This window comes from Dreissena polymorpha, chromosome 1 (assembly GCF_020536995.1).
Source record: "Dreissena polymorpha isolate Duluth1 chromosome 1, UMN_Dpol_1.0, whole genome shotgun sequence".
Classification (NCBI taxonomy): domain Eukaryota; kingdom Metazoa; phylum Mollusca; class Bivalvia; order Myida; family Dreissenidae; genus Dreissena; species Dreissena polymorpha.
The window spans coordinates 170,338,412-170,358,650 of NC_068355.1; the positions used below are offsets into that span (position 1 = coordinate 170,338,412).

At 33.7% G+C, this 20,239-nt stretch overlaps 1 protein-coding gene across 1 annotated transcript; it reads left to right on the forward strand.

Moving 5' to 3' along the window:
* The first annotated feature begins 6,951 nt into the window (after positions 1-6,951).
* On the forward strand, positions 6,952-17,741 carry LOC127860524 (uncharacterized). Its single transcript, XM_052398641.1, has 9 exons — positions 6,952-7,237; positions 10,160-10,219; positions 10,384-10,425; positions 10,554-10,611; positions 12,284-12,372; positions 12,956-13,157; positions 13,324-13,413; positions 14,307-14,378; positions 17,293-17,741. The coding sequence occupies exons 2-9, from the start codon at positions 10,194-10,196 to the stop codon at positions 17,620-17,622; spliced, it is 909 nt and encodes a 302-aa protein (XP_052254601.1). The 5' UTR covers positions 6,952-7,237; positions 10,160-10,193; the 3' UTR covers positions 17,623-17,741.
* Positions 17,742-20,239: the final 2,498 nt, after the last annotated feature.

A 20,239-nucleotide genomic window follows, 5' to 3' on the forward strand; every position in this document is an offset into this window, starting at 1 on the left:
GCCCGTTTCTATCCGCCATTTTGTCCGTCAAACTCGCCGTTGTTCGTCACATAAGCTTATACGTAATGCTGTGTTTTAAACAAAGAAAATGGTTAAAAGTTGCTGTTATGGCACTTGTTATTCAGACACAATGTATCCAGAACGGTTAAAAGATGGAACTACGTTTTTTCCGTTCTATTAACCGGGTACTTATCTTAAAAAATGCAAACGTTGGATTCGTCTTTGTAGTCGTCTCAACGAACAGCTTAATCTCAACATATTAAGCTATCGCCCGAAAGCAAAACACCTCGACGTTTGTTCTAAGGTCGTCATAATAAGATACTACGCGAAAATAGAATACAGTCCAACCTGCCTAAGCGACCGCCTGTGAATAGCGACCAGTTGTCAATAACGACCACATTGCTTTCCCCCGGAACGATTTCACTATATTCTGTACCTGCGAATAACGCCCACCTGCCAACAACGACCAGCGACCGCAATTTTACATTCCCAAAGTCGAATTTGATAGCTAACAACGACCACGTCAATGACCAGCGACAACCATTTTACATTCCCAAAAGTCGAGTGACTAACAAAATCGTTTTAATTATCATAATATAACGTTTCATAACGAATAATTTAGATTTGACAAAACAGCATACACTAACTTATTAATACAATGACAATATATTTTTTGAAGGATTTTCTATTAAACTTTGTACGTTGTCATCGGTTTGCAAAAAAAATAATCTTGTATTCCTTGAAAGAGGCTTACAACGACCACTTCAATCATAACAATTAACGATTTCACAACTGTCAATAAAACAATGACCGCCATAATGCTGTGATAGTCACGTGATAAACATCTTACCAGTGCATTGGTCGGTCGCTATGGAGATATTGGCAAGTGACAGTTTACTCGATAGCTGTTTCTTTTGTTTATTTAACACACATTACTAATTGGTAGCCACCTGCTTCTTTTATGCATTTGGCAGTTTGACGAAGGTGTAAGAAGTTGCCTTTTTTATTTTATTGGCTCGCGATTATTTATATACTAATTGCCGAAAATACCAAACGTTTGGGGCTTATATCAACTTATAAAGGAAATTTACGGTTTCTTTACAATTACGATGCAAATTGTACACATACAATTTAAATTCATTCCTTTCTTAAATTTCTCCGTGATACGACGCGCATAGATGATAGATAAGTAAATTTTCTGTTAAAGTTAACCATTATGGCATCCAAGCGTTAGTTCGTTTCTAAGTTTATGTTTGGAAATTGAAATTATACATGTAAATATAAAACACAATTGTGATTTCAATCCTTTTTTACATTACACATGTTTTAGAATTCACACATTTAAACAATAGAGCACATACATCATACGGTACCTGTTAAAAGCCTACTAGCATATTTTGCAAAGTTTCAATCGACCCTGCGAATAAAGACCACCTGTGAACAAAGACCACAACGACCAAATCCCTCGAGTGGTCGTTATTGGCAGGTTGGACTGTATGTAAGTTTTGCACCGGACACGCTATAGAAAACGAGTATCACTTTTTACTTGTTTTTCCTCTATATAGAGAAATTAGAAAGGAACATTTAACCATATTTTCAAAGGTGGCTAACGTTAAATAAATTTGACATTCTAATGCAGTCGGCTAATAAAAAAATATTCTAAACTTTGCTAACTAGATTATTAATGCTAATGAAATGCGTAATAATAAAGACAATCAGTTATAATTTTTAATAATATCACATAAAATAGAGCATTTTTATTTCTCTCGGTTTAAATCTTCCGAATTTAATGTAGCTAGTTGTATATCGTTAAAAGTTAAGAAACTATTTTAAAATGCGCATGTAATTATCAATAGTTGCCAATAAATGTCATTTTACACCATATGTGGGCTTTCTACTAATCCGTTATCAAAACAGATGCCGCAAACTGTGAATGACCCTTGACACTTTGATAGCCAGTCTGATTAGCGAGTTTTTTTTTTGTACATGAAAATTCTTTCAACTTCTTATATTTTAAACATTGCAAAAAATAGTTTAAGAGGAAATTAATAATATATTGTGTATGTTACTTTTTTGACGACATTGACTATGTTACACGATTATAACAATGCTCATGGGTCATTTTGACCAAACGCATTATAGATATGTGTTATATCGGATTTCAATATAACGTTCTTTGTCTTCTTATATAATAAATTTACTTACCTTTGCCACATTTGCAATATTGCCATCGGTTGCAAAATTAACGGCTTTTAATTAAAAAACTGAAACATCTATTACTCAATGAAAAGTATTGTGACAAACGACAATGCATACTGTATGTGATAATTTGCGATAATTGGCCGACTTTGACTATAGATTAACGACTTTTAAGTAGACTTATAAAAAAGTTATGACTATTTCATAGATATGATAATTATATTCAGCATAACTATTCAATGATAATAAAAATATTGTATGGCCTTTCTGGTATACCATGAGGCGTTTTTGGTTCACTGATGCGGACTTTTTGGGAAGCCTTTTTGGTAAACGGCCTTTCTGGTACTATATCTTTGAGGGGAGCTAAACACCTATTTGATACATTACATTTAACACATTTTAAATAAAACATGATAGCAATAGAAACATTTCATGTAATTTGGACCGAAATCTTTGTGAATATCTTCCAACGTACCGATTCGCGTAGCCAGTTTTATGACGGACTTCGGCGGAGTGACCTCCCTTGAAATCGGGGGGCGTGGCTTCACTCTCGCTGTCGAAAGGTCAATTGGCAACATATGAAGCCGGCTTTAATACGAAGTAAAGATATGCTTTGCGTTAAAAATGTACTTTCTGTTGGCTGACTGTTACAATGACAACTTAAAATTAACATTTTAATGAAAGATTCAACTAGAACCGTTGTTACAACGAACTCAAATTCCAATTGAACAGCTTTTATCTCACTATTCTTAGAATGAATGAAGTTAGTAGTGAATTTTTCTACATTTATCATTCGGGTTCAGTCGTGGCTTTTATCGTAAAAACCGTCGATTTAATCTTCAAAGATATCGCAAACCTAGTTGTAACGTATCGATATGGAGCGCACAGAAACAATATGAACGTAGGATACTGCTTCACCCCGTACAGCATCTTCATAATTTGGTGAATCTGATATTGCTTCAATACCCTATCGACGATATCGACGTGACACACACACAATCTACACATCTAAATTAATCTCAACAAAATGTAGCTTACATTGCTTAAGTTACTTTTACGCAACACTGATATGGTAACTGTGCCCAGACATAACATAACATAACAGCCGTGAAATTGTGCGTCCCTAGAAATTGTTTCCGTAATAAGATACGTGTACGATCAGTGGTCTGTTAAATGTAGCCCATACCCCTCGATCTTCTAGTTTCTACCACTCGAAAATATCCTTGCAGTATGTTTTAACAGTCTTAAAAAACAAAAACCAAAAAACACAAGTTTGTCTTACGAAGAATGTTGTTCCAAGGTTGAATGCTAATTAAACTGGCTCAGACTCAAACTTGACAAGGTGGAAATTGTCGCTAGAAACTGCTCCAGACAATGCTTCCACACGAAGTCTGAGACATGCCCAACACCTAAATAAAAAACTAACCAAACTGCCTGTCAATGTGTCAATAAGTTACATAAATTATTAATACATCATGCAGTTCTAAAATGTCGTTATTTATAAGCCACAATTGATAGGATAAATATGTGCTATGTATAAAAATGTGGATAAAACATACCGTAATAATAATGTGTCTGCAATAAAATGCCTCCATTTTAACAGCAGAACAATTTTAGCTATCGGCATCACATTCTAGTTTTGTTTTTGCAGACCGTCCGGTCTTATTACGCACTTTCATTTTGCAACAAACTTTTTTTTTCAAACGAATTTATTAAAATAAATTTAATTTTGAAGTAAATAAATCAATCTTAAGAAGATGAACACATTACGTTCTAAAATACACACATTGTTCCGTGTTTTATGTTCTAAATTAAAACTCACTCTTTTATTTTGTATTTTAATTATTATTTCCGGGCTTTTACGTAAATATCCAATCGTTGCCGAACGCTTTCCGAATACGTCGATATCGCCCGAATATTGCCGATCTCATGAATTCCCTGTTGCCTTAACCCTTTATTGAATGATGTAAATATATATATATATATAAGATAAAACATAACAGCAACAGATGTATAACAAACATATATTTAATGACATGGTTGTAATTATCAGTCTAAATGATAATATACAAATCAAGTTAATAGTCACAAAGTGACATTATAATAAAACATTGTCTTTAATTGACAAGGTTTTGATGTTTGTATTATGTGAAGCGTATCAAAGTAAATTATCAACAAAAAGAAATTAAATATTATTAAATTGAAATTATATTAAATATGAGTATTAAATATTATACGCATTGGACAATTATAATCAACAGAAATTCAATGTTATCAGTGGGTCACGACATTGGCAAATTCCTACTATATGCTTTGGAGCGGTGTCAATATTGAATAAATACCAATCTAATTATGGATGTGGCTCATCTTATTAACATCATCATTTATTGGCGAATCGGCATATTAACGATACATGTTTTAGAGCGATGCCAGATGATAATACAGGTACTATACGACAAGAAAACTTCAAGTAAATTACTCAAAGCTTACCCCGCTAATAAGTCATGTCTTGAGTATGCGGGCAGCCCATTTATTGTTATTTGATTTCGTGTAAATAGCGGGCTTCCATCCTTATTCGTCTATCACATATATCATATTACTTCGCTACTTTTGGGCACGTTGTTTTGCACAAGATCCCGTTGGAAATTGTATAAGTCATCATTTGGTGATCTGATCTATATTAATACTCAGTTATTCAGTAGAGAGCAGAAATACATACACGGTTGGACGGTCATACAATTTGTCATTGTCTCCGGGCCAATATGCCACTAAATTGAGCTTATAGTTTAGAATATTTTACGAACATGGGAAAACGTTGTGTTGCTATCAAATAAATAAACATAAATCGCTATGAACATTGAAAAGGACTTGTGTATGTTTATTATGAGTCTCAAAGATTACGTCACATTTTCATGAATAGGAAACGTAAGAGACTTAAACTGTATTGATGAAAGTAGTCATTCCACAGGTCTTCTATGCGTTTTGGAAAACAATACATCACAAACAACATGTATTTCAGGGAGATGACTTCAGTACGCGTTTATCGATAACATAATCAATCAACATGATGGAGCGCTAAAGTAGACTTGAAGGAAGACCATAGTTATAAAAATGCGATTTGCATACATATATCACCGGAATTATGATGAATAAAAATGAACGACATCTGACAAAAAAGTGCAACAAAATGACGGAGTACAGATTATTTTCTTAAGTCACATAGATAAAACATGTGACACACGACGTAGAACATTCAAACCTAAAAAATACCATAAAGGTCAGACGGAAATACGGACTAAACGATAAAATCTACACCATATTGAACCGCTGACATTCTGTAAAATACGTTTTATTACTTTCATTATTTTATAAGTTATACGTTCCGTTCTTATGCGACATTCATCATCGAGTCAGAAGGGTTTTCCCATGGTAATGAGTAAGGTTTAAGGTTTCATAACTCAAGTAATTATACTGATTTTCTAACATAACACACAACGATCCGACGGAAGAACGAATGGCTAAATGGGCAAAGGAATATCATAATCCCCCAAATAAAATTGGGGCACACAAGTAAATACGTTCAGATTATTCTCCTCTAAAATCGAAAACCGTAAAATTTATATCTATTATATATTTACAAATTAAAATTGTACTATTTTTGAAACACGTGTAATAAGAACATTATTATAGTAATAAATGCGCAATTGTCTTTTAACATTTCAGTTTTCAACTGCTGTACATACATGGGTATACTTTGGGAACCCATTTAACTGAGCGACCGAAAACTCTGCTTTTCACAAAATTGTCAGTTCTATTTTTGGAAACAGAAAGTTAGAGCGTTTTTTTGTGTGACGAACAGTCTTAAAAATAAAAGCGGGTAAGACGTACTGTTGTATTTTACTTAACGTTTGTAAGTGTTACTATAATTATAGCATGCAATTTATCGATCCAAAGATAAACAATTATACAAATCAGTATAATGATAGCGGACTTCTCACATACACCAGTTTTCAAATCGAAAGTGAGCGGAAATCGTTCACATTTGATGCCATTTTATTTATTTGTTTGTCGTGAATACTTTGAGCAAATTGGTACATAAATGTCCAGCGACCCGGATAGTCATTTCCCCGGGACCTGGGCCCGTATTCACCAACCGATTCTTAGACTTAACAATAAAGAATAGACTTAGAACCAAGAAAAATGTGGCCAGTGTTTGTATATATACAGGTGTCCACTGGTGATTATGTCATTAACAAAATGTTGTATATGAAGAATAATATAGATAGAGATGTTTACTGCAGAGTTTGACTCAAAATTAAAGAAATTCTTGAATATTCTAATTTTAAGAATTTTCTTCATTCGTAGACTTCAGTCTAAGAATTGTTTGGTGAATACGGACCCTGTACTATTTTAACTGTTGTGCTTGTTTAATTAAAAGCATATGTTATTAGCCATTACCGCGATTTCCATAATCAAGTGCGTTTGTTATCGTTTAATCAAGTAACGGTCACAGTTGATAATTTTGCTTGTTCTTTGTCGAGTCAAATGCCGTCACATTGTCGTAGCGTATCGTCTTTGCTCGGTTTGATTGTTCTAATGACATATTTGTATTGCTCGATTAAGCGATACAATTTGAAGCGTTAGCGATTCATTTATTGATAGCGGATCATATGCGCTATGAACGAGTGCAATGTCCATATAATGAAACGCGCGTAGCTTGATTAGGATTTATAGTACACCTTTAGTCAAATGAGGGATATGGAGTAGGATTGATAGTACAACTTCAGTCTACTGAGAGGCATAGAATAGTATTGATAGTTCATGAAAGTTATGTGGTAGGATTGATAGTACACCTTCAGTCAACTGAGAGGTATGGAGTTGGATTGATAGTACAACTTCAGTCAACTGAGAGGTATGGAGTTGGATTGATAGTACACCTTCAGTCAAGTGAGAGGTATGGAGTTGGATTGATAGTACAGCTTCAGTCAACTGAGAGGTATGGAGTTGGATTGATAGTACAACTTCAGTCAAATGAAAGGTATGGAATAAGATTGATAGTACAACGAAAGTCAAATTAAAGGAATGGGGTAGGATTGATAGTACACCTTTAGTCAAATGAAAGGTATGGGGTAGGATTGATAGTACACGTTTAGTCGAATGGCAGGTATTCAGTAGGATTGATAGTACACGTTTAGTCGAATGGCAGGTATTCAGTAGGATTGATAGTGCAACTTAAGTAACGGTAGGTATAGAGTAGGATTGATAGTACAACTTCAGTCAAATGAGATTTATGAAGTAAGGTTTTTAAAACACCTTTAGTCGAATGAAGAATATGGTGAAGGGTTGATAGTACAACTTTAGTAAAATGAGGTAGGAATGATAGTACAACTTAATGAAATGGGAGAGCTGAAGTAGGATTGATAGTAAAACCTAAGTCAAATGAGAGGTATGGAGTATGATTGACAGTACAACAGTAGTCAAGTGAGAGTTACGGAGTAGGATTGATAGTACACCTTTAGTCAAATGAGATTTATGGAGTAGGATTCAGAGTACAACTTTAGTCAAATGAGAGATATGGCGTAGGATTGATAGTACAACTTCAGTCAAATGAGAGATATGGCGTAGGATTGATAGTACAACTTCAGTCAAATGAAAGATATGGCGTAGGATTGATAGTGCAACCTCAGTCAAATTAGAGGTATGGAGTTGGATTGATAGTACAATTTTAGTCAAATAAAAAGGAATGGGGTAGGATTGATAGTACACCTTTTGTCAAATGAGAGGTATGGAGTAGGATTGATAGTACAACCTCAGTCAAATGAGAGGTATGGAGTTGGATTGATAGTACAACCTCAGTCAAATAAGAAGTATGGAGTTGGATTTATAGTACAACCTCAGTCAAATGAGAGGTATGGAGTTAGATTGATAGTACAACTTTAGTCAATGAAAGGTATGGAGTAAGATTGGCAGTGAAACGCCGGTGTGACGGGGTTTATAGGACTTTTACTGAAGCTTTTTTGCATGCAGTTGAAATGCTGTTATGGACACGAATCAAAACACATCATCAACACATAAGTCTTTCGGACACGTGTTGCGAATGTGTCATTTTCGTCATCGTTATGAGCATGGTATTTACCTAAACATGGCAAGTTTTACCCCACCGGAATATATGTTTCAAAATTAGAACTTGGTACGGCGATACTATGTAATGAAGAATTGGTAAATACAACGATGTTTCTTTTCATACGGACTATAAAGGTGATTCAATTGATAAAACTTGCGAAATGTACATGATGTTTTATGTGCCTTACATTTAATTACGATCTTTTATAAAGCAGCTACTGGCCTTTTATTGTCACATGATTTTCGAAGATTTATATTTTGGTTCGTCTTATGTATCGTCCATTAAAAGGTTGCTTGACATATTTGTCTCGTTTTTATAAATAAACAAAAATAAGTAATTAAAATAATAAATTTCGTATCATAACCACTATCTCCGGGGACACTTTAAGAGGGCGCAGGAAAATCAGTAGCAAGATAATCAGTTTTAATAAAACATATATCAGGTCCCGCTACAAGAATACATGCTTGACGACAATGCGGCATACATAAGGAACACTGATATTTGAAGTCAATGTCGTGAGCCCGTAAACCACATTAGGCATGTATTAAAAAGTATTTTTTTTTAATTTTGTACTGAACGTTTTCATATTTTAAAATTGTCACCAAATACATTTCTGCTGGAAAAGTAAGAAAAAACAGTATTTATACATGTAAGTTATTAATTTGCGGGATAGAAACCGTTGAAGTGCTCCGTCAATATAACGATTACATTCCAGAAACCATGAGTACGAATGAAAATGCATATAAGTATGTTTAGAAATAACATCAACATGGGGTATTAAGATTCGGTCATTAGTAACTTAATGTGTATGCTTTCTTCGGAGATTCAGGTTTATATAGTTGCTTAACACTTCTCCGTGGGAAGGTAGATCGGATGATCGGGCGGTCCATATATAATTCGTTTCCGCTTTATTTATAGAAAACCTCATTACTGACATGCATGCAAATTGGTATGATTGTTCATTTGGAGAAAAGCAAGCTTGATTTAAAAAAAGAACACAGGTTAAGATACCAAGGGCTTGTAACAGTAAATTCGTTTCGCATGACATTTTTAAAACGCCCTGAAATCAAACATGAACATGGATGAGTGGCCTTATTGAAAAGATCAGACATTTTGATTTTAGCTCCAATGTTACTGGTCAAGATCGCAAGAGCTTGTATTACGAAACTGGTTTCTACATCATAGTATTAATATATATTGAACTTCGATTATCTGTGTTGGTATGCTAGCAAGTTTGAGAGGATATTAAGACGCCTATGTGTTTATGTCACCAGGTCAAAGGTCAACGTCATATTAGCTTGTTATAGAAAATTTCTTTCTTCACGATACCTTTATATCGCGTTGACCAACACTGAACATTAGTATAGTGATTACCATGGTAGAATGGAAGACGCATATAAAATTTAAATTGCCCAGGTTTAACGTACAAGTCCGTGTTAAATGACTTTGGTGTCCAAACAATATCTTGCGAACGCTTTCACTTATTAACATCTAAATTGGAATGCTAATAACATGTGAGGTTAGAACAATTAATTTTGAGTTCTTCAGGTCAAAGATCAAAGTAAGATAGATTAGTAGCCTGCTTTGTTCTATTCCATGTTCAGAGAATGTTTATGGTAACATCAAATAGTGTGGAAGCTTTTAACACCATTAGATTTAATGTCATTGACACTGGGACGACTTGTCTTCATGTCGGAGGCATAATTGTTTAATAAATATCTATTGATTGGTAGTGTTAGTTTATTGTTGCATTGAATCGATTATCTTTTATGGATTAGTTGTGATACATTGTGATATATTTTATAGAATTTATAATGATGCTTTTCCTTTTATTAGCTGGGAATCATCACGTATTCATCTAGGGTATACCATGCTTCGTATACCGTTCAGGATACCGTAAGTATTGCATTTTTATGTTTAAAACTGTAATCCTTCATTCCACATATGCCGTTATTTAAATGACAAATGCTACATTTATTTCATTGATATGTTTTACGTGCTTTTTCGACATTTGCTTTCTTATACATGAAAACGTAAATATATTTTATTCTTATTTTTAGACGCATATGGACTGTTGTCGGTTTGCCGATTCTTGCCATAAGGTAATACTTACCTATAATAACTTTATGACATCTTTTTTTGATAGGCGCTTAAGGTTATTTACATTTGACGTTATATTAAATATCGGTTCTACTTTCTTTAAAAGCGTTCTACTTTATTTTCAATTAAGTTTCATATTCCGGATGGTTTGGAGGAAAGCGCCGAGTGCAGAATGTAGTGATTTGCAGGTATGTATGTTCCTTATTTGTGATTCGGTATGTTTAAATATTATAAATGATCATAATTTGATGTTTTTTATAGTTAATATTTGTATTTGAACTTAAATGACATTTTCTCTGATTCGTCTACTTGTCAACACTTTCTTAAAACTTTTCAACACAAATATTATTTTGCAAAACTGTGTTGATCTGTTTAAGGGGTGTTGCTGCAGTTTTGCTGATTTTTTTCCACCAAATAGATTTTGTTCAAAATTTATATTCAAGTACTATTTACAAATACTATATGAAAAATGAAATAAAAATATAGGGTTACCGGCCTTGTTTTGATTTTATTCACCATTTTATAACATGTACGTTTTTCATTTAAACTGGAAAATCTCTAATTGCCTCAAACCAATTAATAACCTTTGAAATAGACAACATATAAATATTATATAAGCTGAGATACATATAATACCATTTAATTAAACAACACAATGCCACAAAAATGGAGAACATAAGTTAAATTAAACAAAAATATATTTTTTGAAATTTTATGTCACCCCAAAAAACATCATTTTTTAACTATTTTTAACACCAAAATGTAATTTAAAAAAAAATCTGTCAAATAGAGTTCTGCAAAACTGCTCAAATATGTTCATATACGTGTTGTCATCATACACAAATAAAAAAGGGGGTCACCGCACTTTTAACCGAGATTTTTTGTTTTAACTATCCCTACCGTCTACGTCAAATTTGATAAAAATACATCAATTAGGCAAAACCCAAGTACCGGTACATAGATTGTAAGAAATATGCATAAACATAAGAAATTGTTTACAATCTTAACTGGGATCACAACAGCTTACCAAAAGACATTAATAAAAAACAATATTTAATCACAAACATAATACCATACAGTATCAAACTCGACCTTAATCATTAATAACTTACATGTAGTTGTTCACAGATTTTGACTTGTTTTGAAGTTTGTGATTAAATGCTTTGAATTGATAAATTTAAACGACATGACTAAAAAGCTCCAGTATAAAACAAGAATGAAATTAAAGAAATAAAAAAAAGTTTAAAAAAAGTTAGCCCCACCTGGGATCGAACCACTGACAATTGAATAATGAACCAACTCGGTCATTTCTGATGATACTGGGAACAAAAATATTGAGTTATAATAATAGCATCATCGGTGTTGCTATAAATATATTCTCGCTTAAATAAACTGCCGCAACACCCCTTTAAAAGGATACCTGTATTATTGTTGTATTAAGGCAGCATTTGATTTTAAATGTTAAAATATAAAGGGAATTAGTTTCATGGTAGATTATACTTGTACATCTAACTAACGTAACGGAAATATGGAAATGTTTATTTTTATCAATCGAGAAAATTGGTCTTAATATATCGCTGTAATACATGGTTTGTATGCTTAACGATAAGACGAATAAGCACTATGTATTGAATTAAAGGGGTAACGATTTGTTTTCCACGTTTGTATCATTAAAACTTTGCTGAAATTTAAGGAAGTTACTTTTCGAGAGAAAGTTCCAGTTCAGTCGGACTCGTCTCGTATTTTGTTTGTGAAAAGTCTTCAAGCCTGTACGTAACCATTTTCAATATCCTTTTGGTAACATTAACATATTAATGTTTTAAGTAAGTTATTTTAACCGCATTATATAATATTTGACAGATGGAGGTTGACAGTTTGACGAAGGAGGTTGACAGTTTAAGGAAGCAGATCGATATTCTTAGACAGGATAATGATATGTTACGAAACAAGTGAGTTTATCTGCGCAATATCTGTGTTTCAAATTTACCCATCATATTGTCAAGCAGGTCTCTCGTAAGTTGTTTACGGTCACACAATGCCAAGATCACGTGTGGCGATTGCAAATTAAGTTAATCTCTGTATACAACCTGTTGTTCACCATTGTCCAGCTTGCTTACGAATTGGTACTCCTTTACACTGCATCGACATTTCCTCATCTTGTATGAAACGATTCTAATAAAATGTTATTTCCAACAATAAACGCGAAACAGAACATTTTCAAGCGTAATTATCGTGCTTTTAATCTAAGTATGCGGTGTTGCTGGGTAAACATGTTGCCGATGTTATACATTGATTCCGATTAGGCTCAGAATGATTTAGATTGTTGCATAAATTTTACTAGAAGATACGGAATATTATCAGATTGAGAGGGAATTTGAATTTTTATCGATTCTGATTTTTGCTTATTCCGCTTTTTCGTTAATGCTTTTTTGGGTGACTGGTAAAATGGAGTAGAAAACACAATATATCAGACATAATCGGAATCAGATTGGGCTTGTGTTTTAATAAAATTGCAAAATGGTTTATTTGTAGGAACAATGAATTGTACAAGCAAGGTGCTCAGATGATGGAAGAGAGTGGGTCACTTGAAAATACAAACGACGAATTCTCGAACACCCGGCTTGCGGAACGCTTTGATGGAGCTCTGAAGAAAAGATGGATTGATTTATGTGAAGCACTTGGGGACGCTTTCACCGAAATTCAGTATCTAACAAATCTTTCTCACGTTATGCAGGTATAAAAATCTTTTAATATATAAACAAGTATTAAAAAACATCGGTTAGAAAAAAATAGAACATTTAATTATTAAATGCTCAAACCTAATCTTCATGTTAACTCTGATGGTTTCTCTTTTCTACATTTATTTGCCTCAACATGTAACATATATTCGAACGTTCCAGTCGGTTTTCAAAGAATGTTCCCTGACTGTTGAGGAAACTGAGAAACCTATGTTACAGATAGCCAAATATGCCAACGGAGACCATGATAAGGTTAGATATATTAGATTAGCGCCAACAACTATATATGCAATATCTTGCTATGGCCATAGTTTGTGTCTTTTTTATTTCCCCTCTAAACCTAAACCATATACATTTTTTCTGCTAGAACCTTATATGTTTCGTGTATTTTTAAAATGAACTTGACACAGCTTGTCACTTTGTTGGGTCCCTAGCCCGAAGATTATGGTCGTATATTAATGTCAGAAGTCAAATGCTTGTCAGGACTTAAAATTAAAAAAAAAATTCAAACAACAAATGCGATTGTTGCCTATTGCGATTCAAGCCATGACCTTAAGGTCAGATGTAAAATGTAGGTCATTATACAGCTTTTTGGGCCGTTGTCTTTTGTTTACATAGTTTTCAACGCTTGCAATATCGAATTGGCCTGTCGAGTGCTGAACGCTATGCCCCCATATTTAAGGTTCAATGTCAAACTTAGAGATCAACTATCAAACTTGTACACAATGGATTATTTGTAGGCTTTACCTATTTCACTTGCATCAATCTTCTCTGTTAATAATTACTTGCGACGAATGTCTATTGTTTGTCTATATCTCAATAAAAAATAAAAACACTCTTAAGGTTGATGTTGCGTGTTATTGGCATGCCCCTTTGATGTGTCGAAACATATAACATGAGCGTATTCACTTCTTTGACATACATACACTTCTTTGAATGACACGCAAATAAGTGTTCATCTGAACTTGAAGCAGAAGTTCTGAAAACATTTAACAAATCCAGTGTGGAATAAATATGAAAATACAAGCTATAGTGCATACATTTATGTAATTTCATAAAATTACCTTATGGGTTTGTCTTGTAAAATATCAATTCCTATTTGATTGACCAGACCATAACTTCAGAGCATGTATTTGCACCTGCAGGTGCGACACGCCCTACGAGTTGTTCGAAGGCCAATTGGTCAGAAACAGAGTACACGAGAGTGCGTTGTAAGGGTAAGTTTTGATTGAAGATGTTGACAGTCTATTCACTTTCTTTTAAACGTTTCATTTTTAGCTCGACTTTTCGAAGAAAAATTAGAGCTATACCACTCGCCCCGTCGTCGGCGTCGCCGTTGGTTAATATTTTTTATAAAGTCAAATACCTTTAACACTATCAAAGATAATTAAGTTAAACTTGGAACACTTCTTTCTCATAACAAGAAAATTGTGTAGGTCAAGGCTCATAACTCTGTCAGCATTACTTTTAGAGTTATGCTCCTTTTTATACCTAGAAAATTGAAAATTTGGAAAGGTTTTGTGTTTGGGTCCACTTCCTAAAGTATCAAAGTTATTGCTTTCAAACTTGCAACACATACTAACTATCATAAGAGGACTGTGCAGGCAAAGTTATGTAACTCTGACTGGCATTTTGACAGAATTATGGCCCTTTTTATGCTAAGAAAATTGAAAATTTATTTAAGTTTTGTGTTTTTGTCCATTTACTCTTAAAGTATCATAGCTATTGCTTTCAGACTTGCTCCAGCAGCTGGAGTTACTCTTCTTTATATTGGAACACTCGCTAACTACCATAAGGGGACTGTACAGGACAAGTTGTGTAACTCTGATTGGACTTTAACGGAGTTATAACCCTTTATTGACTTAGTAACTTTGAATATTTTGTTAATTTTTAGCGACCCTTTTTTGGAGAAAACCCGAGGTATTGTCATAGCCTATTCGTCGTCCGACGTGCGCCAGTGCCGGCGTCGTGCTAAAACCTTTACATTGGCTTTAAAATCAAAGTGCTTCCAGCTACAACTTTAAAACTTCATATATAGATGCACCTTAATGAGTTCTACACGCCACATCCATTTTGGATCACTAGATCAAAGGTCAAGGTCACTGTGATCTCTAAAAAAAAATCTGACAAGCTTTCGCAGCCGAGCGTGGCACCCGTCATGCGGTGCTCTTGTTGTGTTTAGATACACTTTACTTCTAAAGTATCAAGGCTATTGCTTTCGAACTTAAAATACTTTCTTACTTTCATGAAGGTACTTTAACTGGCAAGTTGAATTTGACCTTGAACTTTAGATTACCTTGAATCTCAAGGTCAAATAAATAAATTGTTCTTAAATTGCCATAACTTCTTTATATAGGATCAGATTGTATTCATACTTTGACAAAAGAACACTTACCGGACATACCACAATGAACTCCACCCAAACCATCCCCATGCCCCACCACAGAATTCCCGCCCCCCCCCAAAAAAAAAAAAAAAAACAAACAAAAAAACACAAACACAACAACACAATTAGGTACAAATATTTATTTTTTTCCTTTTTTTTTCTTATTTTTGAAATATCATCTAAAGAAAGATTTTTTAAACATGGTAAAAAACACAAAGATTTATTTTTATTATCTAAGTTTTCGAAAGACCGCCCATCCGTCCCACCCAAGCTTTTGCTATCAAACTTGAAATATAATCTTATTAGTTTGTTTTATGTCTTTACAAATGTTCAATAGATTGTGGAAAATATACCTGAACTCAGAATCGTCTATAATGAACCACTTCTTTAAAACATATCAGCGATAAATATGTTTCAATTATGGTCCTCTTCTAGTTAGAATATGACTTAATTACCTTGACCTTATTGAATATAACAAATTCCCATGATGGCTTACGTTATACTGTCAAGCACTCGAAAAGTCTTCTGACAGCTCTTGTTTATTTTACATGCGTTTAAGTGCAACATATAGAGTATACATGGCTGGTGCCGAGATGGAGAAAGTTTATCCGGTCAGGCTTAGAAAAAGAAAATAGGGCGAGCTCTATATTTCTTTTTCGGGCCGAATCGGATAAAATTTCTATATTTATCCTGCTTCATGCCGTTTACACATTTTATCAAAGACAAATGATTAATTGACATAACAATATAATTATTCTTGTCGAGCCTCCTTCATGTACACAACATTCCAGACGACCGAATAACTACCGATTGTGTCACTTAAAATATAGTTCCACTTTAAACTGTTCCGTTTAAGACTTTCCTATTGAAAATATAAGAAAAAATTATATGAGAACAAACGAATCGATAATGTGATATTTTTCTTGGTAAAAAATGAAAAAAAACATGCAGCAGCAAAACACAAATTAAATGTTATTTACCTGAATGACAATGTTAATCCATTGCTTAGAATATAACAATAAATTTAAAACGATAAACACATCCATTTTCTATTATTCCATCCCGTTGTCGAAATCCATTTTCTGCTTTTCCGTCCCTATTATCGAAAAGTATTTTAAACCACACTATATTTCGATAGCGTTTGTTTCGAATACTAACCACTCTGACATAAAACCCGATTTTCGAAATCGTAATCCTGCCGTAGGTTTAGCGAATTATTTTATTCCTATCGAAGTAAACAATTATGAATGACAAACACACAATCCGAAATACATTTATGATTCGTTCGATGCTTTTAAAATATTAAAAAAAAATACTGTTAAAACCACCATGTCAAAATTGTTGTCTCTAAATCCTGAGAGAAACTAGATGATATGTTTTGTCTGAGAAATGACGTCACACTAGATACGTCATAAATTGCGTAATCAAGTAAATGAAAATGAATAATACGGAAAGCTGGTTCGGTTATATATTTTACAGAAGAAAAAAAAATGATGATATATAATATAAGGATAACATTCATGATGCGTCCCAATAAATTTCAAAGGTCAAATATTAGAACATGTTAATCGTCACAGCGTGCTTAGGAATACACTACTTCCTGTTGACCGGAGATAGGACAATTTATTCGACCCTGCTTTATTTGGTCTATTTTTGCAACAGTTGCAGGATAAATTTGTGACATGTGCATCACAAAATATTTTATTGTTCATTTATCACAAGTTTAAAATGTTGTTTTTTTACAGGATATAGTCTCTAAAGTGAAACCAGACGATTTGTTTACCAGTCATAATGTGCCTGGTGCCACAGTCAGAAACATTCAACTATTTCTTAATGATTTGGCGGAAGTTTGCTGGCTGATGTGTATTGCTAACCCACCTTTAAAACTTAACTTTGATGTAAAAGGCACTGATTACAACTGTGTCAGCCATCGATTTATGGAATTCGCAACTATTGGGAACAACACATATTCTGATGGCGAACCCGGCGCAGTATATCTTGTTGCTTGGCCTTCTGTGGAACGTGAGGACAACAGTGGGTTTTTGAAGAAAGGCGAAGTAATTGTGTGTCGATAAATCGGAAAAAAGCAAAATATTGTTTTGAATGATTGAAACAGTTTATATGTGTTCTTTTAGAGAAGCACCTATTTTGGAACAAGAGTTAAACATATAAGCTTTTCATTAATATATATATATATATATATATATATATATATATATATATATATATATATATATATATATATATATATATATACTATATATACTATACTTACGGGGTCAATATAAAAAACGGGGTCTGTATACAACACCGTGTTCTAGGCACCTTTAATAACAATGAGGGGGCTGTAGGGGAGGTAATGCAATATATATATAGCCAGTTACGCGGTCTCGGTAGTTTTCAGACTATACTTACGGGGTCAATATAAAAAACGGGGTCTGTATACAACACCGCGTTCTAGGCACCTTTAATAACTATGAGGGGGGTGTAGGGGAGGTAATGCAATCAAATGTCACAATAAGATCTTAAATCGACAACCACAATCACGTCTGAAATTGAAATGTTATATACCTCGCAATTCATTTCGCGATATATTTCCTGGTATAAGACGTTAAATTAATGACGTATTTTAATATAATAATATATTAGGTACCCCTATATACCTTAATTCGTGTTTATATATTTAAAGTGGGAACCCCATGACCTATTTCTAAATCAGAGACCCCGTACCTGGCCATATGTGTGTACACATATAAATATATACTTTGCGTGCATAGGTAACATCACACTATGCGTAAAATGTACTACTTGTTACTGTAGCTTTATGACATTATAGTAGAAATTGATTTTAATTATTGTTTTGTTTTAATCTTAGAGAGAGAGAGGGCGAGGGAGAGGGGGAGGGGGAGAGGGAGGGGGAGGGAGGGAGGGAGGAAGGGAGGGAGGGAGAGGTAGAATATTGAGGGACAAACATCTACTTTTGTGTGACCACGCATAATCCCATATATTCGTTTTTTAGCGAAGTATGTTTACGTTTTCGACCGCAGACTGACAACATGTGCAGGACAAATTAAAAAACAAATTTACAGTAGCAAACTCAAAGGGAGTTGATTTTGAGACATAATTATAACCGATTTTAATCTTGACACAATTGCATACTTTAACACACGCCAGAGCCGTTGCAGTGTTGTCTGATTTATAATTGAACGCGCTAATTTTTGTGTTTGTCTTAAGAACTCTAGACATGAATTTTTTGTAGTATTGGTTTAGATATTGCATTTACGTTTAAAACAAGAGTTGTAACGTCTGAATATGTGTTTCATACAAAACTTTGCATTGCCAATAAAAAAAGAACGTGTCACAATCGTTCTTCTAATGAAGCATTACAATACAATGGGTTGATAAATCCGTTCAGTTTAATAGTCGCGCTGTAGCAATACAATTATTAAGACATATTCGACAAGACTGTTCTTTAGAATACGAGATAATTAAAAGAAATAAAACAATATACTGAGTGTCTTATTTTTTTTTACTAATGGTTTCGTTATGAGCTTATATTGACCAAGCTTTATAATTATATATACTGTACTCTTATGTATTCGGTTGCATTACTTATACGATAGTGCAGTTTTCTGTCATATCCTTGTACATTATCAGGTTCTTCACGTAATACGTTTGCTTGCTTATTATCATTGATAGTGTAAACTTATATATTTATCACTAAATTTTGATTAAGCAAATATGAAGTGACAAACAACTGCTCAGAGTTCAGCACATACAATCTGATACTCGTAATCTATTTTCATCGAATAAGTGCAGGTGATCATACCCATTTAAAGACACGATACACATCGCTTCATGAAAGCATGTAAGAAAAAATAATTAATTTAACAATCTCAATTAAATGTACGTATGAAGACAGATAGTGAACGCATCTGATGCTCTGAACGGGATTCCAATCTGGAACTTCCCTTTTCCTAGACCAGCAACCTACCGCTGTTCCCCAAACATAAACTGACTGGCGACGTGTTGAGGACTATTACATATATAGCTATGTTTGGGGAGCGTTTGTAGTTGCTTTATGTCATCGAGTCATGAAGGTTATAGTTCTCTTGCTCTAACTTGCATCACGTCATTGACTTAGAGTAACTCCAAAAATCAGTTAAACCCCAAATGCTGTTGAATGGATCGTTTATTTGTGTGTGTATGTACTGTGTCAAGTGTTTTTGTGTTGTGTCAGACTGTCTTGCAATCGTTACAAATAAAGCACCTAGTTCTTTGATATTGTTATAATTGCCTCTTGCTGATGTTGTCGACTTTACACTAGTGTTATTTTTTTAGATTAGTATATTAAAATCTTAAATTAACTATTTTTACGAAAAGTACTGTTAGAACACAATACGGTGCCATTATATGACTATTAATATTTTCAGGTACATTTTGATATTTTACCAGTCATTTCTGTGAAGGACTTAAACGATTGTAAATTATACTTGAATATTGCAATGTACTTTGATTTTATATTCTCCTTATGTCTACCACATTCATATTTGAAAAAAAGGATGACACGAACAACATTAATATTGGACTGTCACTTCATAAATCAATCGCTGTGGTTGTATTGTGTAGAATTGTTTTATTGTTGCGCGTTTTTTTTCAAATGTAGCTGTACGTTTAAGCAGGGACGTTCGT